Raw genomic sequence first — 15,729 nt, 5'->3', positions numbered from 1 at the left:
CGTATCTAATGCAACACCAGCTGCATAGGGCGGTGTCTCCCGTATGTCCAATGACAGAGTTGCTAAGCGCATCTTTTACCTGAAGTTGCAAAGTGGGAGGCGAAAACTGTGCCACATGCGAAGATGTGACGTTGAACCATCGCACTGGGAGACTTCGGCACAAGATCGACCGAAGTGAAGGCATACAGTGAGTACAAAAGTGCAAGCCTTTGATGAGCAGAGGCGAGTGGGACTCGACGCGAAGAGTGACGAGTTAAAGATCCGACCACCTGCGGTCATCAACTACAATTTTGTCGGAATGGTGCTGATACTGACCTGCAGTGAGTGTAGCCGTACATTCACTGTAAAAAAAGCCTTTTTTGCTGTGAATGGCGTAGCCACGTCAGAGCTTATGATCGTCGCTCTCACTAACTAGTAGAAATCCCAATCGAAACCGTCCAGGATTGGATGATGATGAATATTTTAAGTATTTTACAAGCTTTTATTTACTTTCACCTGACCGTTGTCTGTTTGTAATCAAATCTTGCAACTTAAATTAGATCCACTTCCCGGTTTCCGATTGAGCTGAAATTTTGCATACATACGTAAGTCGGGTGACAATGCAATATTATGGTGTCATCGAGCTGATCTGATGATGGAGACCGGAGGTGGCCATAGGAACTCTGATAAAACAACGAAACCTAATTGTGTTAGGGGTTTTTAGAATTGCCTGGATGAGTATTAGTAGCCTTAGTAGCCTGCGGAAAGAAAAGTACAGTCAGCGATAAAAGCTTGTACCGAAAATGAAATTTTTGCCAAAAACTTATTCAATATAGAGTTGATCAATATTACCAATTCTATAAAACAGTATAGTTAGGCACAGTGAAAATTTACAATTGTTCACCTCCTTGCAAGTCCAGTATAAACATACATATGAAGTACATAATATTATGAATTTGGAGAGTACTCCATCTCACTCGAAAATCTGTCGGAGACTCGGAGTTATCTCAATGTTATTCATCTGTTATGAACCTTACCTGTTATGAAATGAGATTGGCAGCTTGAAGGTACATGAAGGCTACTTCTGGAACCAAATATTTACTTACTACCAGTAGTTTTTTTTATAATTAAGTATATCTGAACCGTACGAGAAGTCTTTAGTAAAATTCAGACACCTTAAAAAATCGGTCGTTGTCGGTGAAAATGAAATTTAAATTTTCACGTACAACTTGCCAATAACTGTAGCAGTCACCCTATGAGATGAGAACCATTATTTTCATGCCATGCAAATATCGCACAGGAATATTGTGCACCAAATAACAACAATGTGCAATGGTGCATGAGAGAAAGGCGGTTTTTCTGCGCTCACAGCAACCTGTCAGACGAACAAGTTGCTATATCGCAGCCGGTGGAACGCAACCACGCAATTAGCAAGACCAAGACTACTAATTATTGACGTCACATTCATCATCTTGATATATTGTTTTTCATGTCGTAACAATGGTGTTGTATGATCGCGGTTTGTTTGGTTTTCCTGCTAATTCGATTGGATGGGCTGATTTATTATAATTGACTTTCACTGACAGTGCCAGAGTCCGAAAGGGTTATGCAATTTGTATAATTCGTAAGTAGCTGAACTTACTGTTTCATACTTCTTATAGCGATTCGATTACAAAATAGAATAAGATATAAGTAGTATAAGTACATATGTTTCTATTATATATAGATATGCGTACCTAGCAAATAGAAATCAAAATTCGTCTTTAATTGATAATTTTATTCTTAGAGTTGTTTGTTGTAGATAATAAATACTTAGAACTACATAACATTTTTATTTAATTTTAGTTACATTATACATTTTTATTTTATTTAATGCAGCCAATGATAATGGATAGTTTGGACAGAACATTTAAACGATATTTTAAAGTTCTCAGATTTTACGTATTCAAAAAGTATCAAATGATTGTTGGTTTTCGACCGGTATTAATCTGACGTTTTCTATAATCACCCAAAACCATATGCATGTCGAAGAATGACATGTGATGGAAACAATAGTACTCTGGGTTGCGGTAATATGCGCACTTACCAGCTCGTGGCCCGATTACCTGTGAAATTACAACAAACAACATAGGTACTTTTAAACACATTAAAACCCGAATCGTAATAACACAAAAGTGGCAAAAAAGGTCACAATATATAAAAATAGCAAAAAATAAAAGAAACGCTCTTAAATATTTTTTTTACATGCATTTATATGCAATACGTCTGCGGGCGATATTCCATTTTTTTTCCTTTAATATAAATAATAATAATAATTCAGCCTATATACGTCCCACTGCTGGGCACAGGCCTCCTCTCGAGCGCGAGAGGGCTTTGGGCTATAGTCCCCACGCTAGCCCAATGCAGATTGGAGACTTCACATACACCTTTGAACTTCTTCGCAGATGTATGCAGGTTTCCTCACGATGTTTTCCTTCACCGAAAAGCGACTGGTAAATATCAAATGATATTTCGTACATAAGTTCCGAAAAACTCATTGGTACGAGCCGGGGTTTGAACCCGCGACCTACGGATTGCAAGTCGCACGCTCTTACCGCTAGGCCACCAGCGCCCCAAAAAAAAAATGAAAAAAAAAATTAAGTTTAAATTACCTTGCAGTCTAAATGTATATTTTTGTACGTGTCAATAGATAAGTTATCTCAATTTGTGCTGTATGTTAAATTACGTAATTTTTGCGTCAACGGTGTGACATGTACCATTCCTGCACATAACTCATAATAGTCATAATCTTTTACACTATCAAATCGTTTTTGCTCCCGATTATATTATAATTGTAGCGGATTTAACATGAATACATTCATTTCATGTTCTTGAACGCGTTAAGTGTGCAAACATAATAAAATATTTTAATCTAAATAAAATTATGCGTTAGGCACTGGTCCCACCGCGAGCTTGTAAGCTATGAGCTATCGGCTATAAACACGAACAAAAGATAAGCACTCCCGTGTAAATAAAAGAGACACGGCGATATTTATAGTTACTCGCCCAGCGGTGAGCTATAAATATCGCCGTGTCTCTTTTATTTACACGGGAGTGCTTATCTTTTGTTCGTGTTTATAGCCGATAGCTCATAGCTTACTAGCTCGCGGTGGGACCAGTGCCATAAGTAGGTAGTATTTGCTGCACAAAGGGCCCACAGATTACCGGTTGGCCGGACGAAATCAGCCTATCAGTTGTTCGGAGCGGCTTAACTAACAGCACAGAATAATTAATAGTACTACCGTACAGAAAGGAAACTTCCTACAAAAACCAAGTTTGACAGCGGTTCAGGGTCGAATCTTGCTGTCCCTTTCTAATATATGGCACTATCCCTTTTGGCTATTTAGGTTGTCAAAAATCAAGTGATTATCTTATGTGTGGTCGTGCACGCAAAAGGAAGTCAAATGGTGCCAACCCTAATAATTGCTCGGAGCAATGCTGAGCCGAGCGGAGCCGAGTTTGACCGAAGTCAGGAGTTTCGCACCCCTGCTAACAGGCTGATATCGTCCGGCGAATCGGTAATCTGGGGCCCTTTATGCAGCAAATACTAATTAACACATAATACATAATATTATTTGCATTAAAATATTTTATTATGTTATGTTTATGTTTTAATGTTGTAGTAATCAGTGGGCTCCTTTATGTTCAGAATATTGCCCGCGATCAAAACATTGCATTACACACTTACCTATACAGTAGCGGTAAATAATATATCAACATCGTGGACCTTATAACAAAAGGCATAAGGTCCACCGATCTACAGTTAACAGTGAGGGCGATGGTACATTGGCATAACTTCTTTGCTAATTTCTCAAAAACGGCTGTAGCGATTTCGATGAAATTTACAATATAGGGGCATAAGTAAACGACAATTCCATCAAACTAGGGTTACTAGGGTACATATTTAAAATAATTAGTTTGCCCGTGTTTTCGCTGTTGCCCGGTGGCTATTAAATTGTAACTAGAGGTTAACGTAGGCAAAAAATCAATCCATGTAGGTTTTATTGTTGATAAGATTCGCTTTTCAGTGAATAAGAAATTCAATATTTATAACATAACTCATTTTGGATAATCACTTTGTAATCCTCGTAGTTTGTGTTATTCCTACGGTAAGCGCGCTTGGCACTTATGTACTATTTACGCTTACCTCGCCGTCCGTGCAGCGAAATACGCCACTAGGCATTTTAGGGATATCGAAGGGAGTGGCCACATTATAGCCGGGTAGACAGTGACTGTATTTTCTCGCCTAGAACGAAATACATAAATAATACAAATGTGATAATTTCTATGTTTATAGTCTGTACCTTTAGGTATTCAAATAAAAGTAAACAATTTGTACATTTTCGGGTAGTTATATTATAACATTTATTGGTTAACCAACCAAATACAAAAAACGCCTGGATCAGTTACTGACCGATCTGACTTTAACCTACATTATTTTATTATGTAATGTTTTCATTTACCCTCAACTGGCTTAAGGAGCCATTTGAGGGTAGATCTTGTCTACTTTTATTTAAATACCTAAAGAGACAGACACACGTATTCGGGAAACGAGATAATCACAAGATCTAGAAACGATATAGAGATCAACTACATTTACATTAGATATCTACTAGATGTGACTTGGATATCTAAGTCATAACTTGTCGAAATCGTTCAAGAGGGCCTCCAGAATCGCGGAAACGTCAAATTTGACATATCTATCTTACAAATATCTTTAAATTATCCATATCGTAACTTGTTGAGGTCTAGTAGAGATCTAATACATACATTTTCAGAATCGAGCCGGGAGTATAGGTATATTTAGATGTTGGTTGAACATAATAGCTGGAATAACACGGTACAGTACTCCTGGTTGAAAGCTTGCAACGTAAAGGAGCCTGGGATCCACTTGGGCACCATGATCCCCGATTAAAAGTATTAAAACCTTCGATTTGGAAACCGCACGACTTACTTCCGCACTTTTTAGGGTTCCGTACCTCAAACGGAACCCTTATGGCTTATAGGATCACTCATGCGTTCTGTCTGTCTGTCGGTCTGTCCGACCATCCCCCCGCCCTTTATCTCTGAAACTACTGGATCTAAAATTTTGAAAAAATACACAAAATAGTACTTTGACTATAGATGACAGGAAAACCTATTAGAAATGTGCAGTCAAGCGTGAGTCGGACTTAATTACTTAGTTTTTGATCCGACCTCTACGGGATTTTTAAAGACATTTCATTCACGTTCCACATTGTACGGAACCCTTGGAAGACCGTTTTTTTTCTGATTTGATAAATTTCTAGGACTTATATAACAATTGATGGATCTGGGAGACCGAGCTTTGCTCGAAACATATAAAAACTCAAAAATGCGCGTTTTCCCAGAAATAAGTAAGGCCTAGGCTAGAGCTAGATCGATTTTTCGCCTTCGAAAACTCCCATATAGCAAATTTCATCGAAATCGTTAGAGCCGTTTCCAAGAGCCCCGAATAATATATATGTATAAATAAATATACAAGAATTGCTCGTTCGAAGGTATAAGATATGGGCACTTACGTCATACATGTTGTATCCACCTTGGTTATAACTGGAATTCGAGCTACCATCCGAGCCACTGCTGCCACTACAACTGGTATCACTACTTTCATAGCTGCAACATCGCTTGATGCAGACGAAGCTATTTTTGACATTCAAACAGGTTTTAAGGGCACTTAAAGACATTTTTGTGTAAGGGGTATTTAGGTACTGTAATTTCATTGTTTTGTACTGTTTTTGGTATCATTTGATATGATTTTACAATTTTAGATGTCGGTCATTTTATGGCGGTTAAATATAATGGAGCGGTTGATGTTGTCAGAATTATTGACGTTTCTCTGTAACATATTATCTATGGTAACATTGGTAATGGCCAAAGAGTAATCTAAAGGCGGGATTCCACCAGTGCACCTGTGTGTCACCTTTCCGCGCGGACGCTAGTTTTAGGGTAGTCTTAGAGTTTACTACCCTATGGTGCTATGGCATAAGGTAGGTATGGAGATAACTCACGATACCGCCAGGGATTCACTTTGCGATAACCAGGCCGCGTAGCCAAGATGCCAATCGCTCGCTCCGTAGCGATCGAAACGCAACTGTCACTGTCGCACTAATATGGAAGAGTGATAGAGAGAAAGCTTTTCGTTGTCGAAACGATAGCGATTGTAACCTTGGCTAGACCGGCTGGCGCGAAATCGGGCAACTCAAAATAAACTCAAAATTACTGCACGGATTTTCATCCGGTATTCACCTATCAAAGTGATTCTCGAGGAAGGTAGGTGTATAATTTGTTAACCCGTGCGAAGCCGGGGCGGGTCGCTAGTTGACAAAAATGGTACACAAAATGAAACTAAATTATTCGATAAACATTTATTTTTCCGAAGACTTCATAATATCATTTTGCACTTTTTCTTATCCTCTGGCGATATACGAGAAGCTCAGCACAGCTTCATGACCATGACCGGGAGCCCTGCCGGCAGCCCGCCCGCGGGCGCCGACGCGCCGCCGCCTCCCGCCCCGGAACAACCTGTGCAACATTCAGGCGTCAGCAATTTCATTTTATTATGATGCTGGCCGCTAGGTGCTTTATTGGGGGAACCAAGAGCCACGGATGGCTCTCCTTTCTTTGAAATCCAACCGCCACCGCCACTCTTCAGTGGATTGCGACCTGGTTGAATCCCCGCCGGTGTCTCAAAACAGTCTGCTTTGCAAGGCAAATCCCACACGCAGGGCGGGGGCGGCTGCCAGTGAACACAACCCGGTCTTGTACAAGGTTTTTCCACTACAGGTGGCTTAGGCGTACGAAAGCGACCTCCTGGACCTACCACTGGTTTGTCGCTAGATTCTGCCAACTCTTTGTCTTCGAAGCGCTTCAGAATTGTATCTAAAGTATTCTCATCAAAAACAAACGCTGGAAATTGCCCACCTGAATGGGAATCAGCAGCGGCTTTACCAGATTTGCAGGGGCATCGTGAAGTTGATGTATTTGCAGAAGCTTTGGATTGGAATGGAACATCAGCTACGAAACAGGCTCCAGTGGCCGCACCGGGTTGACTATGTTTATCATGGTCTCGAGTAGTAGGACACGAACACTTACAGCATTTTTCACCTCTGCTCCCGCCGGCGTCTGGGACAACTCCTTTCAGTTCACAAACAATAAATCTCTTGCCACCGGACTGAGAGCCGCCTGCCGCTTGCCCACCGGAGCTGCCCCCGCCCGCGGCCGCGGCGTAGTGTGCTGCAAACGGCGCAGGGTCCGCGAGCCCGCGGGCGCGAGCCAGCTGACTAGGGATACACACAGGATCAGGTAACACTAAACATGCAGGTTCGCCGCCACATCCCGTGCGGCGACAATCGTGCTGAAGCCCATTGCGCTTTATACAATGACAACTGTAATACATTATTCCCCCACGCAATTCACGGCTTTTCGTTCTTTTAAGTTGATTTTCTTTTTCGTCCTTTTTTTGTGAGCCGCCTTCCTCCGCACGCGAAGTTTGGCCTTCTTGGCTTTTTCCTTTCTGTAAACAAAAAATACCGTTATTATCAGATATGTAAAAATGCCACGAACTGTCCGCCATGTGAAATATGTATTACCGAGTGCTAAGAAAGACGACATCAATCTTGCTACCATTGGGAAATCAGATCAAAGTCACTGAAGCGCGTCACGTATGTCTTCCCAGGAGGCGGTCTGCGGACGCACGGCGGACAGCACGGCGGGCACGGCCTAGAGCAACATGGACCTGCCCGGCACAAGTACCGGATGGATCCTTGTTGAAAGAACTGGCAATCTTGAAGACCATTCCGCTTGAACGCGGATCTCGGGAGACATTGCAACTGTACAAAAATCACAATTACATGTAAATTTTAAGATAAGTTAAATAGAATAGGTACCTAGTCTTAAAAACACCATGGTATCAGATTACAAATGTCGATACAAAGCAGAAGCTTTAAATATAAATAGAAATTTGCAGTCTGGTGCCCAACGGCCTGCGATCTTTGAATATTAATATTACAATGGTAATGGTTGCCGCTCTGTGAGATTCCAAAGTTTGTTTCCACAATACTTACGGCGGGACCGCAATCCTCATATTTGTAGCATACCATGGGACCACACGGAGAACACCTGAAAGCAATTCGAACATTTATGTGTATGATTATATTACTACATAAACAATAAAGCTGGAAACAGTGCTCCACCGATGGTCAGCGCGTGTGCTACGCGACGTAGCCGTACGCGCTAAGCGCTGCACTGTACTGTACATTATCATACATTTTCATTAATATATCTTCATTTGACCGACGTCACGAACGCATGTATACAACCACCACTCACGTCGGCGCTGACGTCGACCGACGTGAGTGGTGGTTGTATACATGCGTTCAGTGTGACGCTGATCGAAGCAACGGATCAATCAGAACCAGCGCGTGTAACGTACGATACGCGCCGACCGTCGGTCAAGCACTGAACGTTTGATACTGACGGTCAGCGCGTACGGTCAGCGCGCACGGTAAGCGATGACCGTCGGTCGAGGGTCGAGCACTGGTTAGTATTAATATGGACAAAGGTTGGGTACTTACATTTTTGTAGTTAAAGAAATCCGATAAAATAATGAAACGTGCGAAGGAGGCGCTTTTAGATAACAGTGTTTAAATAAAATCTAGAAATTTTATAAGACAGCCAATATAAATTTTATTTTTTCCACCAACAATTTAGAATTTTGATATTTTTTTACAATTTTTTACAAATACGTCCAACGGATTTCAAAAAAGTGTGGTATTCTGTCAGAAAAACATTTTTGATTGGAATGATTTTTTTTTGTTTTCCGAATTTGAAATTATAATGCCAGCATTCCTGCTAGAAGCAAGCTATTCATTATCATTCAGATGTTGGACGAACGGTGGAACTTTTGCCCTTTTCTAGTGTTTTTTTTCTTGACATACTAAATTTTTTTGATGTCAACAGGTCCGCATTCTGCATATAGCAGTTAATGCTTCTGCATGAGGGTTTTGGCAGTGCTTGGCGTAGGCCACGTTCGCGGGCACGCACAACGGCGCCGGCAGCACGACGCAGCAGCTTGAGTTCTGGCAGCACGTCCGCCGGCAGTCGTATTGTAATCCATTTCTCCGCAGACAATGGCAGTCTGTGTACAGTATGCCTCCTCTGAGCTCACGACTTTTAACTATGTAAACCCCCGAATGCGGTTTTGATCTTGATTTTCTTGACTCGGGCTTGCAAGACATTGCGAATTTAAATTGATATGGGATAAAATTAAATAAAGGTTTAACGGAAAATTTAGGTTAGCCAAATAATTTGTGTGTTGTACACGTAACAAAATTTTGTTTTGAACTAAAATGGTACTACCAGTAGGCCCTGATTGTTAGCTTTAGATGGCTATGACTACAGTCAGATCAAATAATAATTGCAATTATTTAAATTGTTCGTCGCACTACCTACCACCATGTTGTCATTACCTATTTCAAGCGTCCATACTCAGCCTGTTGTAAGGGTATCATTATATATTCTGAATAGGTTGATTAAACCTGGGTCTGGGATAAAATATAACACTCACTATTTGATTCCACTAGTCGATATAGTTCATGTTAATGTTATAATTTCTCAAGAAACATTAGGTCTTATACTAGCCTATCCTACAAAAAATCCATAAAATTGAATATGTAATTAATATTTTTTGAATTTTAAGTCGGTTTAATTCCCGGGCGAGATCAACGCATTCAAAAAAATATGGTTGTCTGTAAAGTCGGTTTACGGACGATAATTTTGCGTAATAACGTTATTAGAAAATATTACCATTACATTACGTAACGTTGGTAACGTTACCGATGGAGATCCGTCCACAACGTTACCATGAAAATCTGTCCATAACGTGACACTTTTTCGTGCATGCTACCGGTATCAATTTATAAGACGTTTTCACGTCAAAAACCTTTAAATGCGGTTTAGTTTATTTTATAAATGAATGTTTCCTTTAAGTAAAATTTATCTATTTATTTATTTTTCTTATCCTTTGACTACCTTAAGAAGCTTGAAAGTACTGTTACACATGTTCTGCAATAGCATGCTTAATACATATTATGAGCATACTTATGAACTGTTTACATTAAATTTGCTATTTGCAGTGGCAAATGTTTAGGACGTACCTAGAATTTGCTCAATAGTAACATGCTTTCATGCTAGTAACTAGTAGCATGTCTACCTTTAGTATTTTTGACCTTCTTTCAATCAAGGAAATTGATAATAAATGGCTAGCTTTATTTTTGTAATGCTGGCACTTCATAATCTAAATTAAAAGAAATGTACAATTTTCTTCTTCGTTCAAACCAGAACTAGGGGTATATAAAGCCACCGGTTTGACGTTTTCATCAGTACATTAAAATCATCCGTCTAAAACGATTAAAAAACACCAAAAAAATTGTACATACCTACCAAGTTCTCGAAAATCATCCTATTTACGACTTTATCAGCTGCAGTCCGTTTTTGGACGTCTAGTACCTATTTTGCTACTTGGTAGTAGTACTCTCTACAAACAATAAACATGTAAGTATAATTTAGTTTGTAAGGATGGCCGCTTCTTCGTACAAACGTATTTCCCATTTTCCTCTGGATGTTATTATCCGAAACGAAAATTGACGTACGTTTGTATGAAAAAGTAATTTCACGCGGGAGTTCCACTTTCGTTTTAATGGCAATTCTCAAAGAAATTATGGCTGTGAATGACTGTCCCTCAGCGCACATTGTTGGTTATTTCTTGTGCTAACGTTCCCTTTGTTCCCAGGTGCTGCGGAGGTTGTGGTGGCTGTTGTGGAGGCTGCTGCGGCGGATGCTGCTGCCCTTGCATCACAATCTACACATGCTGCACCAAGATCTGCTGAGTAGTGGCCGCAGGAGTGCCGGCAGCCGTGCCAGCGCTTCTGACGCTTCTACCAAAACCCGTGTTGTGTGGATGTCATATTCTCACAAGTGTTGTTGCGTGAAATAAATTATGTATTAAGCTTATTTTACTGTTTCATTGCTGAATCGATAGGGGTAAGCGTGATTCGCTATGATTATGCACTCATCGGTGTAAATGAATTTAAACCTATTGTACAATGGATTTAAATTCATGCGCACTGATCAGTGCTTCGACATACAGTCAGCATCAGATATACCTGAGCGGGTAAGGTGTCCAAGAAAACATATACACTTCAATCGTCACAAAAATAAGGACATCTAAGTTGTCATTTTAGCAGAGGCTTTCAGTTCGTCACATATATCTTAACTTCTGAGTTTTTCTTTAACACATATACCCTTATTTAATCACAATGACAATAACGGTTAGAAACTCAGTGGTAACTAAGCACTCAAAATCAAGCTGCTGTCATTAATACCTACACGCACTGCCAATCACGTACGTCAGCAGCCAGGGTGCCACCAGTTGCTAAGCAGTTGTTATTTCAATGGTAAATAAGCATCAACATTTTATCTGTTTAACTTTAAAAAAAATACTGTAGCAGCTACGAATTGACACCTCCTTTCTTAAAGAAGTATTTTATCGTCAAGTGTCAAACTTAGACAATAAATAAGTAGGTTTTACGAGAATGATAGGTTTTTTATTTTAACTGTCATAGGCGGCCGTTCTTCCAAATCGTAGAGCATATTATATGTTAATATATTCATTTAGCCCGCTTATTGTACTAAAATATACTATATAAGTAGTACTAAAATACGATGCTCCGAATCGATCAAAGAACGAAGGAGAAAATAATAGAATTGAAACTTAACACGTTCTCTGTCCCAATCTGACATGTAAACCTTATGGCTTTGTAATAGAGGCTAGCCGTTAAAACCATCACTGCCATGCATATACACCTACGTAATATGCTAACTGTTGACCATAGGAATGACGAATTTTGTTTTTACAACTTTGCAGAGAGGATAGAGTATACGGAGTTATATACAGTATGTATCAGAACGAAAGGCCAAGAAAGAGACCCATTAATGTTTAGGTCATACTGAGCAACTTTTACTATGGGACCAACCCCGAAACCCCGGAAAAAAATTACTCTCCCATAGAAAATTTCAACATCAGACCAGCAAAATGTATGAAACTTCCAAGTATTTTTCCGCGTTTTCGGGGTTGGTCCCATAGTAAAAGTTGTTCAGTATGACCTAAACATTAATGGGTCTCTTTCTTGACCTTTCGTTCAAACTAACGTTCGTACTAACAATAAGTTCAAAGATATACAGTATGTTGATACATACTTATTGTTAGTATAACCAGTATAACCTAGCAGTAAACATCAAATGGCATTCCGCACAGGAGTAATCTAAGGAACGCTTACTGCGGGTTCAAACCTACAACGTCCTGTTAGAAAGTCGTACATACTCTACATGTGACATATCTTCAAAAAACATATAAACTTATGCGAAATTAATATAAAACTACAAATTAATAATAGAAATGAAACCCAAAAAAAAAAGCTGTAATCTCTAGGTGCGTCCGACTGAGATTTGAACCCGCGGTCTCTGCTTTGAAAAGCAAACGCCTTAGTCACAAGACCACAACGTGCCTTGACAAATGGCTCTAAATTCGGCTTCAGTTAGCTTTCGCTATGTGTCACTCATTCGTTTTGATGATTCTATTCAATAAAAGAAATAGTTTTTAGTAAGCTGACTAAAGCTGACTGACAGGCCTCTGTCAATGGTTGAAGGGCAAAACGTGAGATAGATGTATGTGATGACAAGACTGTACTGCTTTCGATGATTGTCAAAACGCTTTACCTGAAATTAGCATAGCTCATAGATATAAACTATGGATGAGCGCATGCATATGAATTGCCCGTTGCGATCTTCATGTCAGCAAAAAAGCGCCATCTGTTACACACTGCGTACAACTACGTGAGCTCGACTCTCGCGATAACTTTGTACGGGCGTACAAGGCTTGTTAAGTTTATTCGCGGTTTATATCAGAAGAGCGTCGATTAAGTTTATGGTTAATCAAAATTATTTGTTGTATTTGTTGGCGTTGTTTGATATCCGTGTCGTCGACACTGACGCTCCTTCTTACCTCTCAAGACCCGTGACATCTGTACTAAAATCAGCTGAAGACGAAAAACAGAGAAAATATTCCACGGCCTGTGAAATGCGACATGCAACTTTCACACCACTTGTAACATCTGTTGACAGCGTCTATGCACCCCAAATGTCCTCCGTTATAAAACATATGGCAGAAACCATATCTCAACGTTGGAACCGATCTCTAAGTACTGTACTGGGCTGGCTGAGATGCAGGATCAGTAACGCCGTTATACGTGCCACCACCATGTGCATCCGAGGCACACGCCACCGGTTTAAGTCCCCCGCCTGGTGGCTTGGGTTCGACGACGGTGCCGCCCTTCCACACATCGACTGAAACCCCTTTTCTACCCTACCTACATATGTCTTAACCTAACCCTTTGCCTATGTATTACTTATGATTCTCGTAATAAATGCTTTAGTTAACATATTTATTGTATTAAAATGGGCGAACTTATCCTTATAAGTTTCCGTTCTTCTACGTTATTTCGTGATGTCATTATCGTCTCAGGTGGCAATGCAATATTTTAAACATTCGCGCAGTGCGGTGTGCCGCCCTGTGTAAGCCGGCTCTGTCAAGGTCGACAAGTTGGCCGAGCTATTAGCTACAGCAGTACAGTTCGATAAGTACCTCCCGAGCTTTCGCGAGTAAAATGCGGCGAACAACTATTTCTGTTAGTTTCTTGCTTGCAAAACAGGTAGAGTAAAAAAGAAGGAAACAGCAATACAAACTAACTATTTTGGCTCAGTGATCCAAAGAGAATCTTGGCCTCCGAAACGAGAGCGTGCCACCTGTCCACAAATATGATGCAAAAATATAAGTAGGTAATGGAAAGTATTAAATACAGCGATGTGAATTAATCGGTGTTTGAAAATGCGCGCTTTGTTTCTAGCGCTCACCTGTTAATTTTTTTTGAGTTTTACCTACAGTTAATTAAAAACTTTAACCTGACAAGAATTAATATACTAGGTACCTAAGTCAACGAATAAAACAATAACAAATACTTGATCTTGTTATTTCGAATGTTTTTAATTATTATGTAAAAGAAACGGGAACAAACTCTGTAAGACAGACAATAGGTACTTTAATTTCGGTAATTATATCCGGTAGGTAATCAACTAATCATATTTAAGTAAATTTACCTATACAAATCACGCAGTATGCATTTCTACTTCATAATAACTTCCAAAGAGAAATGACGTCCTTACAAGGTTAATGCATTAGCGCTATGACGTACGAGCGAACATTAGTTGCTCGTGAGAATGAAATAAAATTATCGTTTAAAATTGGTTTTAAGCAATAAATAAACCTAATTGGAAATTACTTACCGATGATATGAGATCCCATTTTTTTTCTTATACTTCCTATAATGGTTTTTGCACCCTTTTACAACGCAATAAGGCATTTTTGTGTTATGCTGCGTGACAACTTTCTACTGCGCAATTCGCCACACGACTGAGCGCCGGGGTGTGATAAATGCAAATATCACACCCATGTAGCGGCCCCCTTTTTAGTGCTCGTTAGCCGCGTCCTTACGAAGTAATATATATGTCCATGGCATAGCTATTATTCATTCAATATACGACCATACATGTATGCTTTAAACGTCTATTTTTCCATATTGTTCAGATATATTTGACACGTTGACCGCTTAGATACCAATGGTTTTTTGACAGCTAAGGTATCAATGATTTGTTGTAAGTGTAGAAATTAATGAATAGCGACTGTTAAGATATTTGTGACATGTTGAGCGCTCACAAGTAAATGCTACCATGACAGTCAACAACTTTTTGACAGTTTAAACGTTTACCTCTCTTTGAGCACCTGGAGTGTATAGCGACTTCTGCTGCTGACTGTACGAAGGGTTAATAACGAAAAGAGCATTTCTCAAATTGTACATTTCGATCACATCTTCTATAAAAATTGGGGGTTAGTAGCAATTCGTCTAAAAAAGCAGCTAGTCTAAGTAGCAACTGCATCTAAAACAAATTAATTAATTCATTCATTAATTCAGGTCCCTATTCCACCACGATGAAAGGTGTGACAAGTGTCTATTACTGGCGTTGCAGGCCTCAATAGGCTGTAGCATGCAACGCCTAGTGGTAACTGTAGTTACCACTTACCGTCGGGCGGGATGTGTGCTTATTTGCAACCAAAGTTGCATACTTAATGATATCGTCAATAAACAGACACTACTTTTGCGAGGGCAATATTTTTCTTTTTTACTGTGGAGTGTGGAGCCAACAGCGAAATGCTATACATGGAAGTATTCTGTCCGCTCAATTATGACCCAACGCAAACTACCCCGCGATAGGCGGTACTTACAAACTGCTCGATTGGCAATCTCAGTACCACCGAGATGACAGTCAGTGACAAATGGCTAAATTGATTTATAAAAACAACATTTTTTTGTAATTAAAAATATATTCATGTGTCGTGAAGTGGTGCAGAAGTTATTTTTAGTTCATACCAAGGACAGTGGAATCACTTTTCACTTGTAGTAAACAGATAACTTCAGTAGAATTTGGAAAAAACATGACGATTTGTTTTCAATACTACCGTGCTAAGCTAAAACGTAACAACTGCATACGGTTTTCATAACAACATACGATTTTTAAATT

General features: G+C 39.7%; 1 protein-coding gene and 1 long non-coding RNA gene across 6 annotated transcripts; one reads left to right on the top strand and one right to left on the bottom strand.

The window, feature by feature from the left end:
* Positions 1-1,983: 1,983 nt before the first annotated feature.
* Positions 1,984-9,390, bottom strand: LOC134680009 (uncharacterized). Of its 5 annotated transcripts, XR_010100422.1 has the most exons (5): positions 8,613-9,386; positions 8,103-8,157; positions 7,132-7,552; positions 4,166-4,264; positions 1,984-2,084 (listed from the first exon to the last, which is right to left on the bottom strand). XR_010100422.1 is itself a non-coding variant. In XM_063538983.1 (4 exons), coding segments are annotated over exons 1-4 (573 nt in total). In that variant the 5' UTR covers positions 8,615-9,385; the 3' UTR covers positions 6,390-6,472. The 5 variants fall into 5 exon arrangements, 3 of the variants coding, with proteins under 3 accessions (XP_063395053.1, XP_063395054.1, XP_063395051.1); XM_063538983.1 differs by lacking the exons at positions 1,984-2,084; positions 4,166-4,264 and adding an exon at positions 6,390-6,561 and having other exon boundaries at positions 7,126-7,552; positions 8,613-9,385; XM_063538984.1 differs by lacking the exons at positions 1,984-2,084; positions 4,166-4,264 and adding an exon at positions 6,390-6,561 and having other exon boundaries at positions 8,613-9,382.
* An 865-nt stretch (positions 9,391-10,255) lies between these two features.
* LOC134680525 (uncharacterized) lies at positions 10,256-11,049 on the top strand. Its single transcript, XR_010100459.1, has 2 exons — positions 10,256-10,590; positions 10,829-11,049. It is a non-coding gene; the product is annotated as an uncharacterized LOC134680525 (long non-coding RNA).
* The last annotated feature ends 4,680 nt before the right edge of the window (positions 11,050-15,729 follow it).

Source organism: Cydia fagiglandana, chromosome 3, assembly GCF_963556715.1.
Source record: "Cydia fagiglandana chromosome 3, ilCydFagi1.1, whole genome shotgun sequence".
In the NCBI taxonomy this organism is placed as follows: Eukaryota; Metazoa; Arthropoda; class Insecta; order Lepidoptera; family Tortricidae; genus Cydia; species Cydia fagiglandana.
The sequence above is the reverse complement of the archived record's forward strand: the minus strand, read 5'-3'. Positions and strand labels throughout refer to the sequence as shown.

Coding starts and splice junctions, on each gene's coding strand:
- LOC134680009 (XM_063538981.1), bottom strand. Junction 7,553..8,102: donor ATGAGGATTGCGGTCCCGCC/GTAAGTATTGTG, acceptor TTTTGTTTACAG/AAAGGAAAAAGCCAAGAAGG.